The 15,737-nt window shown below is 45.5% G+C and overlaps 1 protein-coding gene across 1 annotated transcript in view; it reads left to right on the top strand.

Moving 5' to 3' along the window:
* The window catches only part of LOC138584261 (neural-cadherin), a 119,209-nt gene that overhangs the window by 93,696 nt on the left and 9,776 nt on the right, over positions 1-15,737 (top strand). Inside the window, exons 18-23 of the mRNA XM_069656448.1 lie at positions 2,615-3,244; positions 3,325-4,321; positions 6,379-6,472; positions 11,045-11,229; positions 11,357-11,592; positions 15,291-15,568. Of these exons, the coding sequence (XP_069512549.1) occupies positions 2,615-3,244; positions 3,325-4,321; positions 6,379-6,472; positions 11,045-11,229; positions 11,357-11,592; positions 15,291-15,568 (2,420 nt within the window). The remainder of the gene's footprint in view (positions 1-2,614; positions 3,245-3,324; positions 4,322-6,378; positions 6,473-11,044; positions 11,230-11,356; positions 11,593-15,290; positions 15,569-15,737) is intronic.

Genomic DNA, 15,737 nt, shown 5'->3' with positions numbered 1-15,737 from the left:
GTCCGTCCAGTCCAGATGAAACTGTTTAAAATGTAAACATGAGAGAGTCGCGCCTTCTTCACACTGAAGGAGGCTGTTGTGTTTATATGAACAAGATGTGGAAACGTATCAGGTTTAATGCAGACAAATCTAACAGCATTGGTCACGCTGCAAACATGGAGGTGAATTAGCCTGGAGCGACACCTCAGCAGAGATCCAGTGTCCTTATTCTAACACATCACACATGTGTGACATTGTTTAACACAATATCAGCTGATGGAGGCACCTGACACCGCCTCACAGGAAGGGCCAACGATCGGAAAAGTTGCCTCTGAAAGTCAGAGTCGACCTCTTTCCTTTTGCTGTGGCTCCTCTCCGCCTTTCGTCACACCTATCTCCGGTAATTCATGGTAATATGCATGTGCCGCCGAGCTAAATCAGATTAAAAAGGTGGAAGTGTGTCGGAGAGGGCCGGGAAGTAATCCCCGTCAGAGAGGCATGTGTCACCGAGTCCTCAACCCGGCCCCGCTTCCCCTCGCCTGCTGGAATTGATTTGATGTACGCTCCGTTCCTCTCTAACTCTCTCAATAGTTTTTCCGGCGCTCGGATGCCGGCCCCTCCCTGAACGCATCCCGCTCTGAGCCCCGTGTGTTAATACAATTCAGCAGATAGTGAGCAGAGGGGAAAATCCAATTTGAAATGAATATTTTTTGACTTCACCTGCGCAGCAGCCTCCTCTGTGGTGCCGCGACTGCTCATCTTCAATATTGTCTACCTGCGTCACGTTGTCAAGGAACGCAGAGCGCCAACAGGGGGGAGGTGGCGGCGACGGGAGGTGGCGGGGGGACTTCAAAGGCTCCTGTAAACAAACCCTCTGGTGAGGAAAGAGGAGAAGAAAGGCTAAAAGTGTACTTTTTTCTTGCTTTTGTTGGCGTCTATTAACTTTTAATTGCACAGTGTGTCGCGGTGACAGATGTGAGAGCTCGTGCTCCTGTCCCCTCGTTCACGGAGATAGCAGGCAGGCAGGTTAATTAAGCAAACAGGACAAAGCAACAGAGAAGTGTTTATTCCTGTGTTGCAGAGTCCCTGAGTGCGGGGGCAGCTGCTGCAATCAGCTCCCTGCTTCATGTTCTGTTCGCTGGGCCTGACATTTGTACATAATGAAAAAGCAATCCCACCGTTTTGATTAAAAAAAAACACCTCAAAAGCAACAGTTTCTTTAAAGAAGAGGAATGCTCTTCAGTACGAGTGAAAAGTCGACCTTTCTGCTTCTGTCTCTGCAGTCTTAAATCCATATTATTACCGTGAAAATGTGGAGTTGGTCAATTATATTTTTCTCCAACTGTTGTAAACCTGGGCACCTAAACAGGTCTCTGTTCTGTAACATGTACCAGTACTTGTGTGTAACTTGTCTTCATGTTCACAGTTTTTAAACGCCTACGAGGCCACAAGAATCTGTAGGACATAAAACTGCCGGGGTCCATCCCTTAAGGTTTTCTAAAAGGCAATTTATAAGTATAAAGAAATATGTTTTTAGGTAAACTCATCTCAGTCAGTCCCCTAACTGGTTTTTAGGATGTTAAGTGACCATGTTAAGAGCCCTGAAGGTCCATGTCCAGGAGGTCACCAAACGTAACATGTAGGTGACCCGCTGAGGCCCCTGAGAGGCTGTTCAGACCGGGTATCAACATGTGTTTACACGCGCTGGAGTGACATGAGAAATACAGCAGAGAAATGTTAAATCAGACAGGAATGAAAGGAGAGGTCTCCTGTATCGTCACCTTGGATACGGGGAGAGTGGGCGGTGCTTAATGTGGCCCAGGACACATATGCGTTCACACTACCAGACATATGTGGATAACTGCGCCCCAGACCACCTCCGTATGAGTGATTGGATCTGAATGCGTCTTCAGTCCGTCCTGGGTGTGTTCACACCTGTAGTTAAGTCTGTCCACTTGTGATCCGATCATGAAAACCACATGTTGATACCAGGTCTGAACGGGGTCTGAGTTTTATCCCCAAACTGCAACCTTTGCTAACCGATCGTTACACAAACATATCGATCCTTCACGCCGATGTTAGACAAGGTAAGACCGTTTCTATACAAGGACTGTTCTATTTAAATACATACTTATTCAAATATATTTTCTTTCTGTTATTTGTCTTTCATTTATTGAAGTATTACAGTTAAAGTAGGCTCTTTTATATTGCATTAAATCATTTTTCTGTATTGCTTTTGGGCCACCAAAACGGTACTTTGACTACCAAACTTAGGGCTTGGTGGCTCATGGGGCTATTGCTGGAATGGCTACACTTATAGGTTGGAAATGTAGAGGTTTGAACAGCAAAGCAATTCTTAAAAGAAATCTCAAGGCTGTTACAGAAGAGCTTGCGGCCATGCCTAGCAGCACTGAGCAAAGGAGGTTTGTATTTTTAGCCTTCTTCCTGTCACAAACTCTATAAATGCCTCAGTTACTAATATGTTTGTTCCCTCTGATATCCAGCAAAGATCTGGATCAGGGTGGTTGAAACAAGTTAGAAGACCTCTGCCAGATAACCTGACCTTGTACTTAGAGAAATCTGAGATGTACTGTGTGCGTCTGATTTTGGATTTTTTCTTGTCCATCCTATTCAGGTGTCCGCCACAGATCCAGACCAGGAGGCCGACCAGACCGCCCTCCGCTACTCCCTTCATGGTCAGGGCGCTGGTGGTGAGTTCACCATTGATGAACGCACTGGAAGAATCTACGCCCAACGACGCCTGGACCGCGAGGAGCGTGCAGCCTGGAGATTCCTCGTCCTCGCAACAGACGAGGGAGGCGCAGGACTCACGGGATTTGCAGATGTACTCTTGGAGGTCCAAGACGTCAACGACAACGCACCCTTCTTCCCGTGCCCGGCAATGGAAGTAGACGGATGTTTTGTCGGCCAAGTGCCTGAAAATTCCCCAGCCGACACCTCTGTGATGGAGATGCGTGCCATGGACCTGGACGACCCCAACGAGGGCAAGAACGCCATGCTGACCTACAGCATCATCAAGAACGTCCGGAACGAGATCAACCTCAATCTGTTCTCCATCAACGCCAGCACAGGGACCATCTACACGGTCCTGCGTTCTCTGGATCGTGAGGCTGAGGAGCGTTATCTGGTAGTGGTGGAAGCCAGGGATGGAGGAGGATTGGCGGGAACAGGGACAGCAACTATCACGGTTTCTGACGTCAATGATCACCCACCGGTCTTCACCCAAAGACTCTACACAACTCAGGTAAGTCCACCAAGCCAAGGTAGCTTTCTTAAGCAAGGTCCTTTAAAGAGCTTAACATAAAAGGCTTCTGTTGTGTTCAGGTGACAGAGGACCTGGAGGTGAACAGCGAGGTTCTCGTAGTTTCAGCCACAGATGGAGATGAGGGTGAAAATGCTGTGGTAACCTTCAGCATCGTCGGCGGGGACGAGGACAGGAAGTTCTTCGTGGAGACGGACAAAGTGAACCGACGCGGTGTGGTAAAACTCAAGAAGAAGGTTGACTTCGAGAAGCCCCAGGAGAGGACTTTCAATCTGACCCTGAAGGCTGAAGACGCTGACTTCTTCAGCCTGGCGTACTGTGTTGTTCAGGTGGAAGACTCCAATGACCACGCTCCTGTATTCTTCCCACAGTTCTATGAGTCACCTGCCATGTCTGAAGACGTACCTGTGGGGACGATTGTCGCTCAGGTTACAGCTTCTGATCTCGACTCGGGCCAAAATGGACGCTTCTCTTACAGCATTTCAAGAGAGTCCGACCCCTACAATCAGTTTCTGGTGGACCAGTCCGGTTGGGTGGTCGTGGCTGATTCTCTGGACCGGGAGAAGATCTCGCAGCACAGGATCATGGTCCTCGCCACAGATGCTGGGAGTCCACCCTTGACTGGAACTGCTATCGTAATGGTACCTGTACTTGACATCAATGACAACGGCCCAGAGTTCGAGGTCCCCTATAAGCCTGTGGTTTGGGAGAACACGGCAGCACCTCAGGCGGTTCAAATGAACGAAACCTCACTTCTCCTCCACGCCACCGACCGGGACACCTCCACCAACGGAGGACCGTTCTCCATACGCCTGCTCATGCTCACATCAGACGCCACCAACTTTAATTTGACTGACTTCCGTAATGGCAGCGCAGCCATCACTGCCCTCCGGACCTTCGACCGTGAGCGGCAGAAGGAATACCATCTCCCGATTCTCATGATTGACAGCGGCTCTCCTCCAATGAGCTCCACCAGCACGCTGACAGTCATCATTGGTGACAGGAACGACCATCCCCACTCTCCTGGACACACCAACTTCATTGTCTACAGTTATGAGGGTAGGTTTAATTATTTGGGGGGTATTTGTTTTATTTATGGAAGGAGAATTCCAGCATGTTTAAACCTCGGCCCTATTTTTTACCTTACATATCTTGAGGTCTAAATGAATAATAAATGACTTGGTGACCTGCCCAGGGACTGCAGATGAAAATTAGCTTTAAGCTAACTCTGGTACAACGCATCATATGGCACTATCTATGTTTAATATTGTACATGTTCCCTTTACAAAGTATATGAAAAGATTTGTAATTGCTCCAGTAGACGGCTTCAGTTGGCAGCCTTGAAACAAGCTATAATTGCTTTAATAGAATCCTTTGGGGCAGATACGTCTGATCAAACTGTGTCCACCAAAAGTTCTTGTTGTTTCCACTGACAGGCTCAGATTGTTATTCTAAGTGTGTGACAACATGACAAAAAGGATCCCTACAGAGATAGACCTTTTTGTTACAGAGTAAGATGATTGTTTTAACCACAAACAGACGTTACATCGCTCTCTGCAGACACACCAGACTCCATTCATAAAAACACTGATTTTACCTTGCAGAGCATTTGAGCTGCTGTTGCCTTGGTTGGTTAATTTTTCTGTGTTTTACACAAATATTCTGTTGGATCTGACCTAACCATTTAAAACAACAAAGTCAAAGGACAATACAAACAAAGTAATTGATTACGGCACTGACAGACCAGTAACTGTGGTGGCTTTGAAGAGAGCGATGTAACAGCTGTTTCTGATAAAATCAAATGCATCTTAGTCTTTATCACAAATTTCTATTTTAGCTTTGTAGGGATCCTTTCTGTAATGCCAGACACACATTTCTCTCTTCAAAGCCACCAGACTCCATTAAGAAAAACAGTAATTGTACCTCGCAGAACAAGGTACTTGTTGGTCTACTGCTGCCCCAGTGAGATAGTGTTTGTGTTATTTTTTGTACCACAGTGTTTTTATGAATGGAGTCTGGTGTGTGTGCAGAGAGCGATGTAACGTCTGTGTGTGGTTAAAACAATCATCTTCCTCTGTAACAAAAAGGTCTATCTCTGTAGGGATCCTTTCTGTCATGTTGTCACACACTTAGAATAACAATCTGAGCCTGTCAGTGGAAACAACAAGAACTTTTAGTGGACGACCTTTGACCCATCAAGGATTATGTTGCAGCCATTACAGCCTGTTTCACTGCTGCGGGCTGAAAAAATCCACTGGAGCAATTCCAAAACTTTTGTGTACTCATTAGTCATTCAGACCCAAAAATATGTAAAAATAGGATTTAAAATATAACCTTAATTCATCCTGGAACAGACTTTGCTGTGGGATCTTGCTGTTTTCATTTCACACCTGAGAGCTTAAACAGCCTCCTGCTTTCTACCCTGATGGTTGGATTTATTGCCCCTGGTCTGAGGGGTTCGTCCTGGTGTTTCTGGACACAGACGGCCCCTCTAACCCTCAGGTCTCTCGGTGCCCCCCCCTCAACACCTCCTGAGTGTTTTGTGCTCGTGTTTTTAAGACTGTACTCGTCACACTCGACTGCTCGCAGCCCGCATCACTTATTTAGCGATTCATACCATCTGTCAGCCTCCTGTAATTTGCTGGAATAAGTCAGATTTTCTGTAATGTATTTTTAGTGGATTTCCTCTTCGGGGCCTTTTCCACATGAAAGTACATTAACCCGCTAATACGAATCCATCACGTAGCTCAACAACATGCCATGAAGCAAACAATTAACTCCAGCTTAAGTCCCAGGTTTGACGAGCGCACAAACAGGAGCCATTTTTAAAAGGCAGCTGATTTCACAGCTAAAGAGATTACAGCGCTGCGTTCAGAGAGAGAGGGGGAAACTGTGCGAGTGACTCTAATGTGAGCACATCCTCCTGCTGTGCTGTCAAACCATGACCGTGCGTGCCAATGAGGCGTCGCCCGCCACCTTATCTGCTTTAAGAAGCCTCCACTTCCTTCCTTCACTTTTAATTTTTTGGGTTGTACCGAAGGGATCCCTCTCTCTCAAAACTAATTCTTCTCAAAGCCAGTTCATTTTTAAAACTTTTTTTTGTCTCCTCCTGACAGGTATCCTCCCGACGACGCTGCTCGGACGAGTTCAATCCCCCGACCTTGATGACTGGAGCGAGAAGGTGTACCGCTTCGAAGGCAAACCATCCAGGTACTTTGATCTCATGTCGGGGGAGAAAAACTCAGATTACAGAGAGGTGACATGAAACAAGAGAGTGATGGAGGAGAGGGAAGAGACGGGAAAGTCACAGTTAGGCATGTGGAGCTGAGGTAGAGAGCGGTACAGGCTTTAAGGCAGATCTAGGTAACATAGTAGAGAGGCAGCGATGCAGAGGAAAGGCGATGAGGGATGGAGGAAGAGTGGTAGATGCAGCAACATGCATACAAACATGAGTAAACAGTGAAAGTGCTTTACACCGATGCAAAGATGATGAAGAGGAGAAGAAGATGAGGAAGTTAAATAGTAGATGTAAGAGGTGATGGGGTATGGAGAGGCTCGGAGGTGATGAAGACGAGAGATAACGATCCAAAGAAAAGCAGAGACGACAAAAACAGGAAAAACAAGATTTTTTAAGGAGGAGAAATTTAGTCTTGATTTTAACTGTGATAAATTACATTTTTACACAGAAATACTTTTAAAGCAGCTGTGAAGAGACAAATACACCCATCTCAAACTCAGCATGCCGTAGAAAATGGCAAACAACAACGTAGATTTGAAGCTTTAGACACAGACACACAAAACAAACATCAAAGAACAAACACCGACTGCGGCGTCTCCTGTGTCGGGGCCAAGAAGTTTGAACACACGGCAAAGGCTCTCAGATGGCTCTGGGGTTGTCAGACCTCGTTGGAAGAAGAAAGGACTTTTTTGCGAGCTTTCCTCACTCCCATTTCTCTTCCTGTACACTGATTGGCTTGGTTGAATAGTCACCGGTTGGCTGCTCCACAGATTTAACGTGTTAAACCTGCCTAAAAAGCCGCCAGACAAGAGCAGAGTAGTTCCAAAAGCTTGGGCTGCAGTCGCTCGCTGCTGGCCCAACATTTCCCCGACCGCCGTCCTGATGTTTCAGGGGTTGTGTTTGATTTTACAGAACGCAAAATGTTGAAAAAAGGAAGTAGGAAAAGGTCAGACACTAAACTACAAAAATAATCGCATTTCCGAGCTTCCGCGCTTTTAAAGGAGCAGTTCTCCCCCGGAAAAAGCCGCTGTCAGTCAAAGCTGGTGTTCTCTGTAATCAATAGAAGCATTAATATTTGAAATTGGCGGCATAGCTGCGGAGAAAGTTGTACAAACAGCTCGTGGTTTTCGCCCATTCTACAATCCTACAACACCCAGCATGCATTGCGCCCCTCCCTCTGAAAGGAACGGCCCAGTGAGAGACGCTGGAGTAAAATGCTACCGTTTCTCTGCAGGCAACGGCTCAGAGCGGGACAGAATCCGGAATACGACGAGAGTATACCGGTGGATCGTCTAAAACATCTTCAGGTCTGCAGTCGACATTTTGACGATTCTGAAAGAGACGTGACATCGGGTATAAATGTGGAGAGTGTGGGAGGAAAAACAGGGGAGCAGGCAGCGTTTCAAAGCACCTCACGGAACATCGGAGGCGTCCTAGATTGAGGAAGTGTAGTTTAGCGAGCTCATTGGCCTCCTCAGATGACGCGTTTGACGTAGTCTGGCGGAGGTTTTCCAGGGTCCGTTGGAGAAGCGTCCTCCAAAGGCACAGAGCCAAACTGCATTTTTTTTCAGCGTCGGCCCTCACAGCCAGAAGCTCCTGATTCTCTTCCTCTCTCCTGCAGACATCTTTGCTGTCGTCTTGTAAACCATCCTTCTTCCTCGGATGTTTTTAATTTTCACCCCGCCCACTCGCTCTTACCTGCTGCGTTCACACATCGGCTCACCCCGACTTCTCCAGACATTTTACTCGGAGGCTGCAGGAAAAAGTCGGGGTGAAAAATGCGCCCGGATGATGTCGGGACATTTTCAGGAGTGCAGAGCAGGTGTGAAAGGAGCTGTAGATTTCTTCAATGCTTTGAGCTCCACAAGCAGGTAAATAAATGACAACAGGAAGGTTGAATCTGTGTCAGCCTGCCACTGTGACCATGTTTCCTATAAACATACACACTCTGTCAGACACACTGTGAGTAGTCGTAGATAAAAGCATCCAGAGAATAATGGATATAAAGCTGTTTCAGGATGAGTCGGAGCTGAAGCAGAAAAAGACTCCTTCTTTGAGTGTCCCCTCTCATGTGACGCGCAGCCAGAGATCCATTAAGCAGCACAGAGGAAATATAAAAGAGCAGCAGAGGAGCTGACAGATTTAAAACAGAGAGGGTGAGACAGTACAAAGGTGCGGAGCGACAGAGAGGAGAAAGGAGGAGAAAGGGAAATTGGGACAGTCTGAAGGGAGACACAAAGAGGGAGAGAAGAGAATGAAAGGGCAGAGGACGGGAGCAGAGAGAGAGATAGAAGCGGGATCTGACTTGTCAGGAACAGTGCTATTAATACTTCATAACCAGCCGTATTGAAAATTCCCAGTGAAGCGCGGCGAGGGCGCTCGTTTTGTTTGATGAGGCGAGGCTTCATGCGGGCGCGTTGAAAGGAGAGCCTGATTGCGCTCGCTGCCACCTCCTCTTCTAACGAGATACCTGTAAGGAGGGACGACAAGAGACGACAGAGAACAAAGGAACCGCGGGAGAATCGACGTCCTGAACCTCGGCTCTGCAGCCGGCACAGCAATTTGTTCCCGTATGCATCAGGTTCAGGTTTCAGGGTATTTACATAAAGAAGGGAGGAAAACGGGAGAAAGAAGGAGAGATGGAGGAGTCAGGTGAGGTGAAGCAGCCCCAGAGGACCGATCACAGCATGTCACCTGGCAGGAAATCAAGACAACAAGCAGCAGGTCGTATATAGACAGGAGGAGAAGGAGGAGAAGGAAGAGGAGGAGAAGAAGGAGAAGCAAAAGAAGAGAGAGGGAGAAGGTTGAGAAGAAGCAGAAGGAGAAAAAAAAGGAGCAGAAAAGAGGGAGAAGAAGGCCAAAAGGGAGGAGAAGAAATATGAGAAGAGGAAGGAGAAGAAAAAGAAGGGGAAGAAGAAGAGGGAGATGAAGGAGAAGGAAAAGAAGAACAAGAAGGAGGAGAAATGAAGGCGAAGAAGAAGGAGCTGATGAAGGAGGAGGAGGAGAGGAAAGAAATGAATGAGAAGAAGAAACAAGGAGGAGACGAAGAAAAGGTAGTAGCATTAGAAAAACAAAAAGAGGAAGGAGGAAGAGGAGGAGGTGATGGAAAAGAAGAAGAAGCAAAAGGAGGAGATGAATAAGGAGGAGGAGGAGGAGAAGAGAGAGAGGAAGGTGGAGGAGAAGAAGAACATGAGAGGGGAAAGAGAAAAAGAGGAGTAGAAGATTTCTGGCCTGGATTCAGTTGCAGTGAATCACTCCTTCAGTCAGACGGCTCCATGAGCCCGCTGGCACACACAGGACCCGGCCTGGACTCGGGCCACAGCAGCCCGGGACCGGCAGACAGATCGCCCCCCCTCCACGGACCCGTGTTCACGCACAGACCTCCCTCTGCTCGGTTTGATCTGAGGATTTAAGACTGCATGAAACATCGATGAGGAAGCATCGGGCCAGACTGCAGGCTGCTGAATATTCACGTCTTCTGCTCATTAACGCGTTTTAATATCAGAGTTATAAACGTTAATTAACTTTATTTACTGTCAAACACAAATAACACAAATAATCGCTCTGGTGTCCCGCACACACTCCTTGTTTATGACAGCATGAAAACACTCTGCAGACCAGAAACTCAAACTGGTTGAATATATTTTATTAATCTGAGGAGGACTGAGTCCCTTGTGATGTAACGATCTTAATGAGAGAGGATGCGATTATATAAACGGACTGTTTATATGTAAACAGTTTCTTCTTAGAGGAGGCAGATTGGACGGCTGTGGAAGAGCAGGACGTTTTCTTCTCGGGATATAAAAGAAATGTTCTCTTGTTAAAGTTCTTTTTATTTATTTATTTATCTCTTCTTGTCCGTCCCGACTTTATAAAAAAAGTGAAAACACTCTGCAGAGACGCTAATGAATCATACGCTGACAGGACTGTGGCTGTAAAAGACTCAAACTCAGACGACTGAAGGCGGTTGTACGGAAGCCCAGAGGGTCAACTGAGAAAATAAATCATCTTCATTTTCTTCTTCATTTCTTTTTCTGAGTGTGATCGAAGAGCTTTCTCTCCTCTTGTATTGATGACTTAATAACAGGTGAGAAAAAGTTTTACTCTGGAAAACAGGTGAAAAAGAAAATCTGCAGATAAACAATAAAACTGTTTTTGTTTTTATTATTTGCTTTGGCGAGTTATTTTTAAGTAATACTGAACACTGATGCGTCAGAGCGGACCATGCAGACAGACAGGACATGACGACTGAAGATACTGACGCAGCAAATCTGGAGCCCTTACAGACAGACAAGTGACATCCATCTCTCTCTCTCTCTGTCTCTCTCTCTCTCTCTCTCTCTGTCTCTCTCTCCCTCTCTCTCTCTCTCTCTCCCTGTCTCTCTCTCCCTCTCTCTCTCTCTCTCTCCCTGTCTCTCTCTCTCTCTCTGTCTCTCTCTCTCTCCCTCTCTCTCTCTCTCTCTCTGTCTCTCTCTCTCTCTCTCCCTCTCTCTCTCTCTCTCTCCCTGTCTCTCTCTCTCTTTCTCTCTCTCTCTCTCTCTCAGGTTGTTCAGTATGAATCAGAGCTCCGGTCAGCTCAGTATCAGGGAGGGGACTCCTCCGGGCTCGTACCACCTGCAGGTCCGCGTGTCCGACCTCACCTGGCCCGACGTCACCTCCACGGCTCAGGTGGAGGTCAGAGAGCTGCAGCAGGACGCGCTGCAGAACGCCGCCTCTGTGCGCATCAGCAGTGAGTCCCTCGTGATGATGACGATGATGATTTCCTTCGTGCTTTTCCGTGCAGCGGCTGATTTCCCCTAAAGGTTATAAAGTTATTTGAAAGTAAACCTGTGGCCTCGCCTCCGTCTCTCCTGCAGACCTGACCGTGGAGGACTTTTTCAGCAGCAGTGGATCAGAGGAGAGCCGGTTCAGCCGTCTGGGTCGAGTGTTGGCAGAACTCCTGCCGACTTTACCCGAGAGCGTTCAGATCTTCTCCGTGAGCGACGCCGGCCAGCCGGGAGAGAAGGCGTTAAACGTGTGGTTTGCTGCTCACGGCTCGCCGTACTACAAGGCGGAGAAGCTGCACGGATACGTGGCTGCAAACAAAGCGAAGGTGAGCAGAGAGTCAGAGGCTAGGAGTTAGTTTGAGGGTCAATCTGCTGCTGAACACACCTGAACCTCAGGTGAGTTTACGCTTGTTTTTAGAAGTCTAAATCTGCCCTTGTCGGCCTCTTTAACTTTTCTTTTCTTGTTGGTTGGGTTTAAAACACATTTTTGCAGGACACACAGTTTGAACCGACAGAACATTTCTGGCCTTTTGCATTTATTGTACCGGTCAGTGGACAGAGTCAGAAACGAGGAAGAGAGAGAGGGAGGGTATGCAGCAAAGGGCCGAGGGTTGGGGGTCGCCATATTGGAAATGCCAGAGCCGGCTAATCCCGACCTGGAGCTCAGACTTCTTGCACGGCCTAAAAGTTCCATAAATCCCACAGAGAGAGAGAGAGACAGATTATTTGTCCTCTAAAGGCTCCAACAACACAAACAGGTGAAGTTAAGATGTGTCTGTGTTGACGTCTAGCAGACAGCCAGCAGGATCCACCTGTCAATCAAGTGATCCGGCCCCTATGATTAAAAAATACCCCCCCAACAAAACCGTTTTTGTACCAGGCTGTAAACATGTTTTCACACCTGCTGTAATGTTATTTCTTGTTGTCCGGAGCCTCAAGTGGCCACTCGAGGAACTGCAGTTTTTTTGCTCTTCCACATTTTTCAAAAGCAGAGGTTCCCGCTTGGTCGGCGCCCTGAACCGCCAGAACTTTATTTTAAATTGTAGCAGAACCAAAAGTTTTAAAGGTTTATGTCTAAAATAATGTGTAAGTTTTGCACAACATGTCTGGAATATTCTGCGATTACAAAAAGAAACAGGGTTTACTGATCACAGTGTTTAAAATCCATCCAGTCAAACAGAGAAGAAGGATCAAGACTTCCAGGAGAGATCAATAAGATAATCAGCTTTTTAAGTCTCCTAAAAAACTTTGAACTTTCCTTTTAATTAAAGAAAAAGTGCAAACACTGAAGACGCTCGTCAGCCACAGTTCAGTCAGAGTGTGAACGCAGGATTCATGTGTGTGAGTGCTCACAGCGAGGGGTTAATGACACATTAATCACACATCAATGAAACATCAGCGGCTCACGGTCAGACGCTCGTTTCAGCACTCAGAGACGCTTCACACTCGCTACGCCATCACACGCTCCGGCTCACACGGATACCAACGCACAGGCAGGAGAGGTTAAATGAAAGGTTACACAGTGAAACGCTGCTGGTATGACACACACACACACACACACACACACACACACACACACACAATAACATGTGTAAACGTACATGAATATTTTAGATCCATTAAAAGCCTGAGAGCAGCTGCTGACCTGAGGTCAGTTCTGTGGGCGGCAGGAAGGTGACGACAGTTAGTGAACCATGTAAACACACGTTACACACACACATGTTACACACACACACGTTAAACATGCACACACGTTAAACACACACACACACACACACATACAAGTAACATTCAATCATCCAGCGCTGAAAGAAGTCCTCGTATTTCTTACTCAGAAGAAACAATATTAGTCAGTTACAAAGTTGAATCTGATTTCAAAGTACAACATTATTATTAAAAGCACTGATTTTGCAAAATGGCCCAAAGTTATGATTATTGATGCTTTTATTTGTTGTGTTTTAAGGGTCAAAAATAAAATAATTGATGTGTCCAAAAGGTCACAAATTCAGTCCCTGAAGGCATCACAGGGCAGAAAATCTCCCACTGTAGTGCAGCGTATTTAAACCCAACAATCAAACAGAAGCTCGACAACAGAAGTATTAATATAAACGGCAGCACAGAGTGATTAAAATAACTCGTACATCAGACGCTGCAGGAGAGAAGAGTCTTTAATTATCTCAGGTTAAAAGAAAAAGTATCTTCACATCACATGCAGACAAAGTTGGCACCGAGAGAGAGCCGGTGCTGGCTGTGGATCTGAGGAGTGAAGCCCTGCCTGGAGAGAGAGAGTCACAGAGAGTCACAGAGGATAAAAGTGTCAGCTGAATAACTAAACTCCAGAAACAGAAACACACGCAGTCACAGAGCGACAGGAAGCCCCGAGGGACACTGATGAAAAAACTTTCACCCATAAAGACAAAACCAGAGAAGAAGAATGAGGACGACGCGCGGGGAGACGGGTGGATTTAGCAACAGGAAGGAGATGACAGGTTTAAAAAGAGACGACAGAGAGCATCAGTGACATTAAGAGAGATAAATACAGAGATCATCGAAGCAGGTCGACGTTCAAACAGCTGCTGTCAGGCTCCGACTGTCTTTCTGTTCACACAGGCGTCGGTTACAGTTTCTGTTTCAGCGTCACTTTCATTTATATTCAGGATTCAACATTTAGTGTGTTCTTCTTTCAAGTTTAACTTCTTTCAGTCTAATCTCAGGTTTTAGTTCAGTTCAGGCTGTTTTCTTTTTTTAGTTCATGTTTCTTTAATTTGAATTCTCGGTTTAGTTTACGTTTATTTTTCATTCAGTTTAAATTTAGTTTTAGTTTCATTTTGTTTTTTTACTTTTGTTTAAATTTAAGATTTAATTTAGTTTGTGACGGTTAGTTTCGTCCTCGTTTTAGTTTGCTTAATTTAATCTTTCTTTAAATTTCATCCCAGTTTTTGAGTCAGTAGATTATTTCTGTTTCTGTTGTCGTGTTGCTTTTATTTTAATCCTGTTTTTAGTTTGCTTAAGTTTACGTTTCTTTACATTTCATCCTTGTTTGTAGCATTTGTAGCTTTTTCTTTAATTTGAGTTTTTTTCAGTGAGCTCATTGTCCTTCATTTTAGAAGTGTTGCTTTCAGACATCATGTGTCACTTTTATTTTAATGCTAGTTTTTTTTGTCAGTAAACTTCTTTGTGATTGTTTAAGTTTGTTTTTGTAGCTTTTATCTTAAATGTGTTTCAGTCGTCAGAGGTAAATTAGATTTTGATTTTGATCCTGGTTTTAGTTTCGGTTAGTTTAAGTTTATCTTAATGTATTATTTTTTAGTGTCGCTGTAATGTCCTTCAGGATTAATAAAGTTCTTTCTTATCTTTTACTTTCAGTTTCTTTCAGTTTAATTGCAGTTTTAGTTTGTTAACTTTTGTAGCTTTTCTTTCTAGTTTAAGTTTAAATGATGTCTCGTTTACGTTAGTCCGAGTTTTAGTTCAGTTAGAGTTTTTTTTACTTTTAATTCATTACGTTTTATTTTCAGTCGGCTAATCTTTTCTTGCAGCGACTTTATAATTTAATTAATTTTATTCAGTTAATGTTACTTTTAGTTTCAGTCTGTCTGTATGAAGTTTGATACGTGTTTTAGTTTGGCCTGTTTTATCCTACGTTACTTTTAGTTTTATCTTTTAACACCTGTTTTAGATGACTGCTAGTTTTCTTTACTTTTATTTACCTTCATTGTTTGTTTCAGTTTTCTCAAACATTTTCACTTAGCTTGTCATGTGGGTATTAGCATCATGCTAGTTCTAAGTCTGGGTCAGTAAGTCTTAATTAATGCTACTAATACTAATTTAATTAACTTTATTTGATGTCTTCTTGTTTGTTTCGTTCACTCACCTTCTTTAAGTTGCAGCTTGTGGTTTGTTTTTTTCTTTACGCTAACATGTCGTTACAGTTTCCCATCCTTGTTTGTTTTGAAGCTAGTAACAGACACGTTTTCCCCTCAATGTTAGGAAATGCACATTAACCTTAACTCTTGTTTTCCTGCAGGTGGAGGCCGTGTTGGGCGTGTCCATCTCTCAGGTGGGCGTGGACGACTGTCCGCACACAGACTGCAGTCAGTCTGGAGGCTGCAGCAGCGACGTCTCGTTCAGCCAGGCCCCGAAGGCTCTCAGCGGCGGGAACATTTCTCTGGTGTCGCTGTCGGCCAAATCAACGGCTCGCTGCGGCTGCAGGGGACGAGAGGTGATCCACCTGCCCTGCTCCGCCTGCCCTACCAACCCCTGCCTCAACGGGGGCACCTGCCAGGACGGACCGGTGGGATACAGGTGGGTGCAGGGTCTCTTGGTCAACTGACTCAAACAAACTAATCGTTCGATGCAGTAATAGACCGGCAACTACCCTGTCCTGCAAGCTTAAATTACTGTTTCTGTCAAGGGAGTTTGGTAGCTGTGAAGTGAAAGATGAAGCCAACAGCTGTTTCTTCCTCTGTAACAA

Source organism: Semicossyphus pulcher, unplaced genomic scaffold, assembly GCF_022749685.1.
Source record: "Semicossyphus pulcher isolate SPU_LCO1_2020_fin unplaced genomic scaffold, fSemPul1.0.p SCAF_9, whole genome shotgun sequence".
Lineage (NCBI taxonomy): Eukaryota > Metazoa > Chordata > Actinopteri > Labriformes > Labridae > Semicossyphus > Semicossyphus pulcher.
The sequence above is the reverse complement of the archived record's forward strand: the minus strand, read 5'-3'. Positions and strand labels throughout refer to the sequence as shown.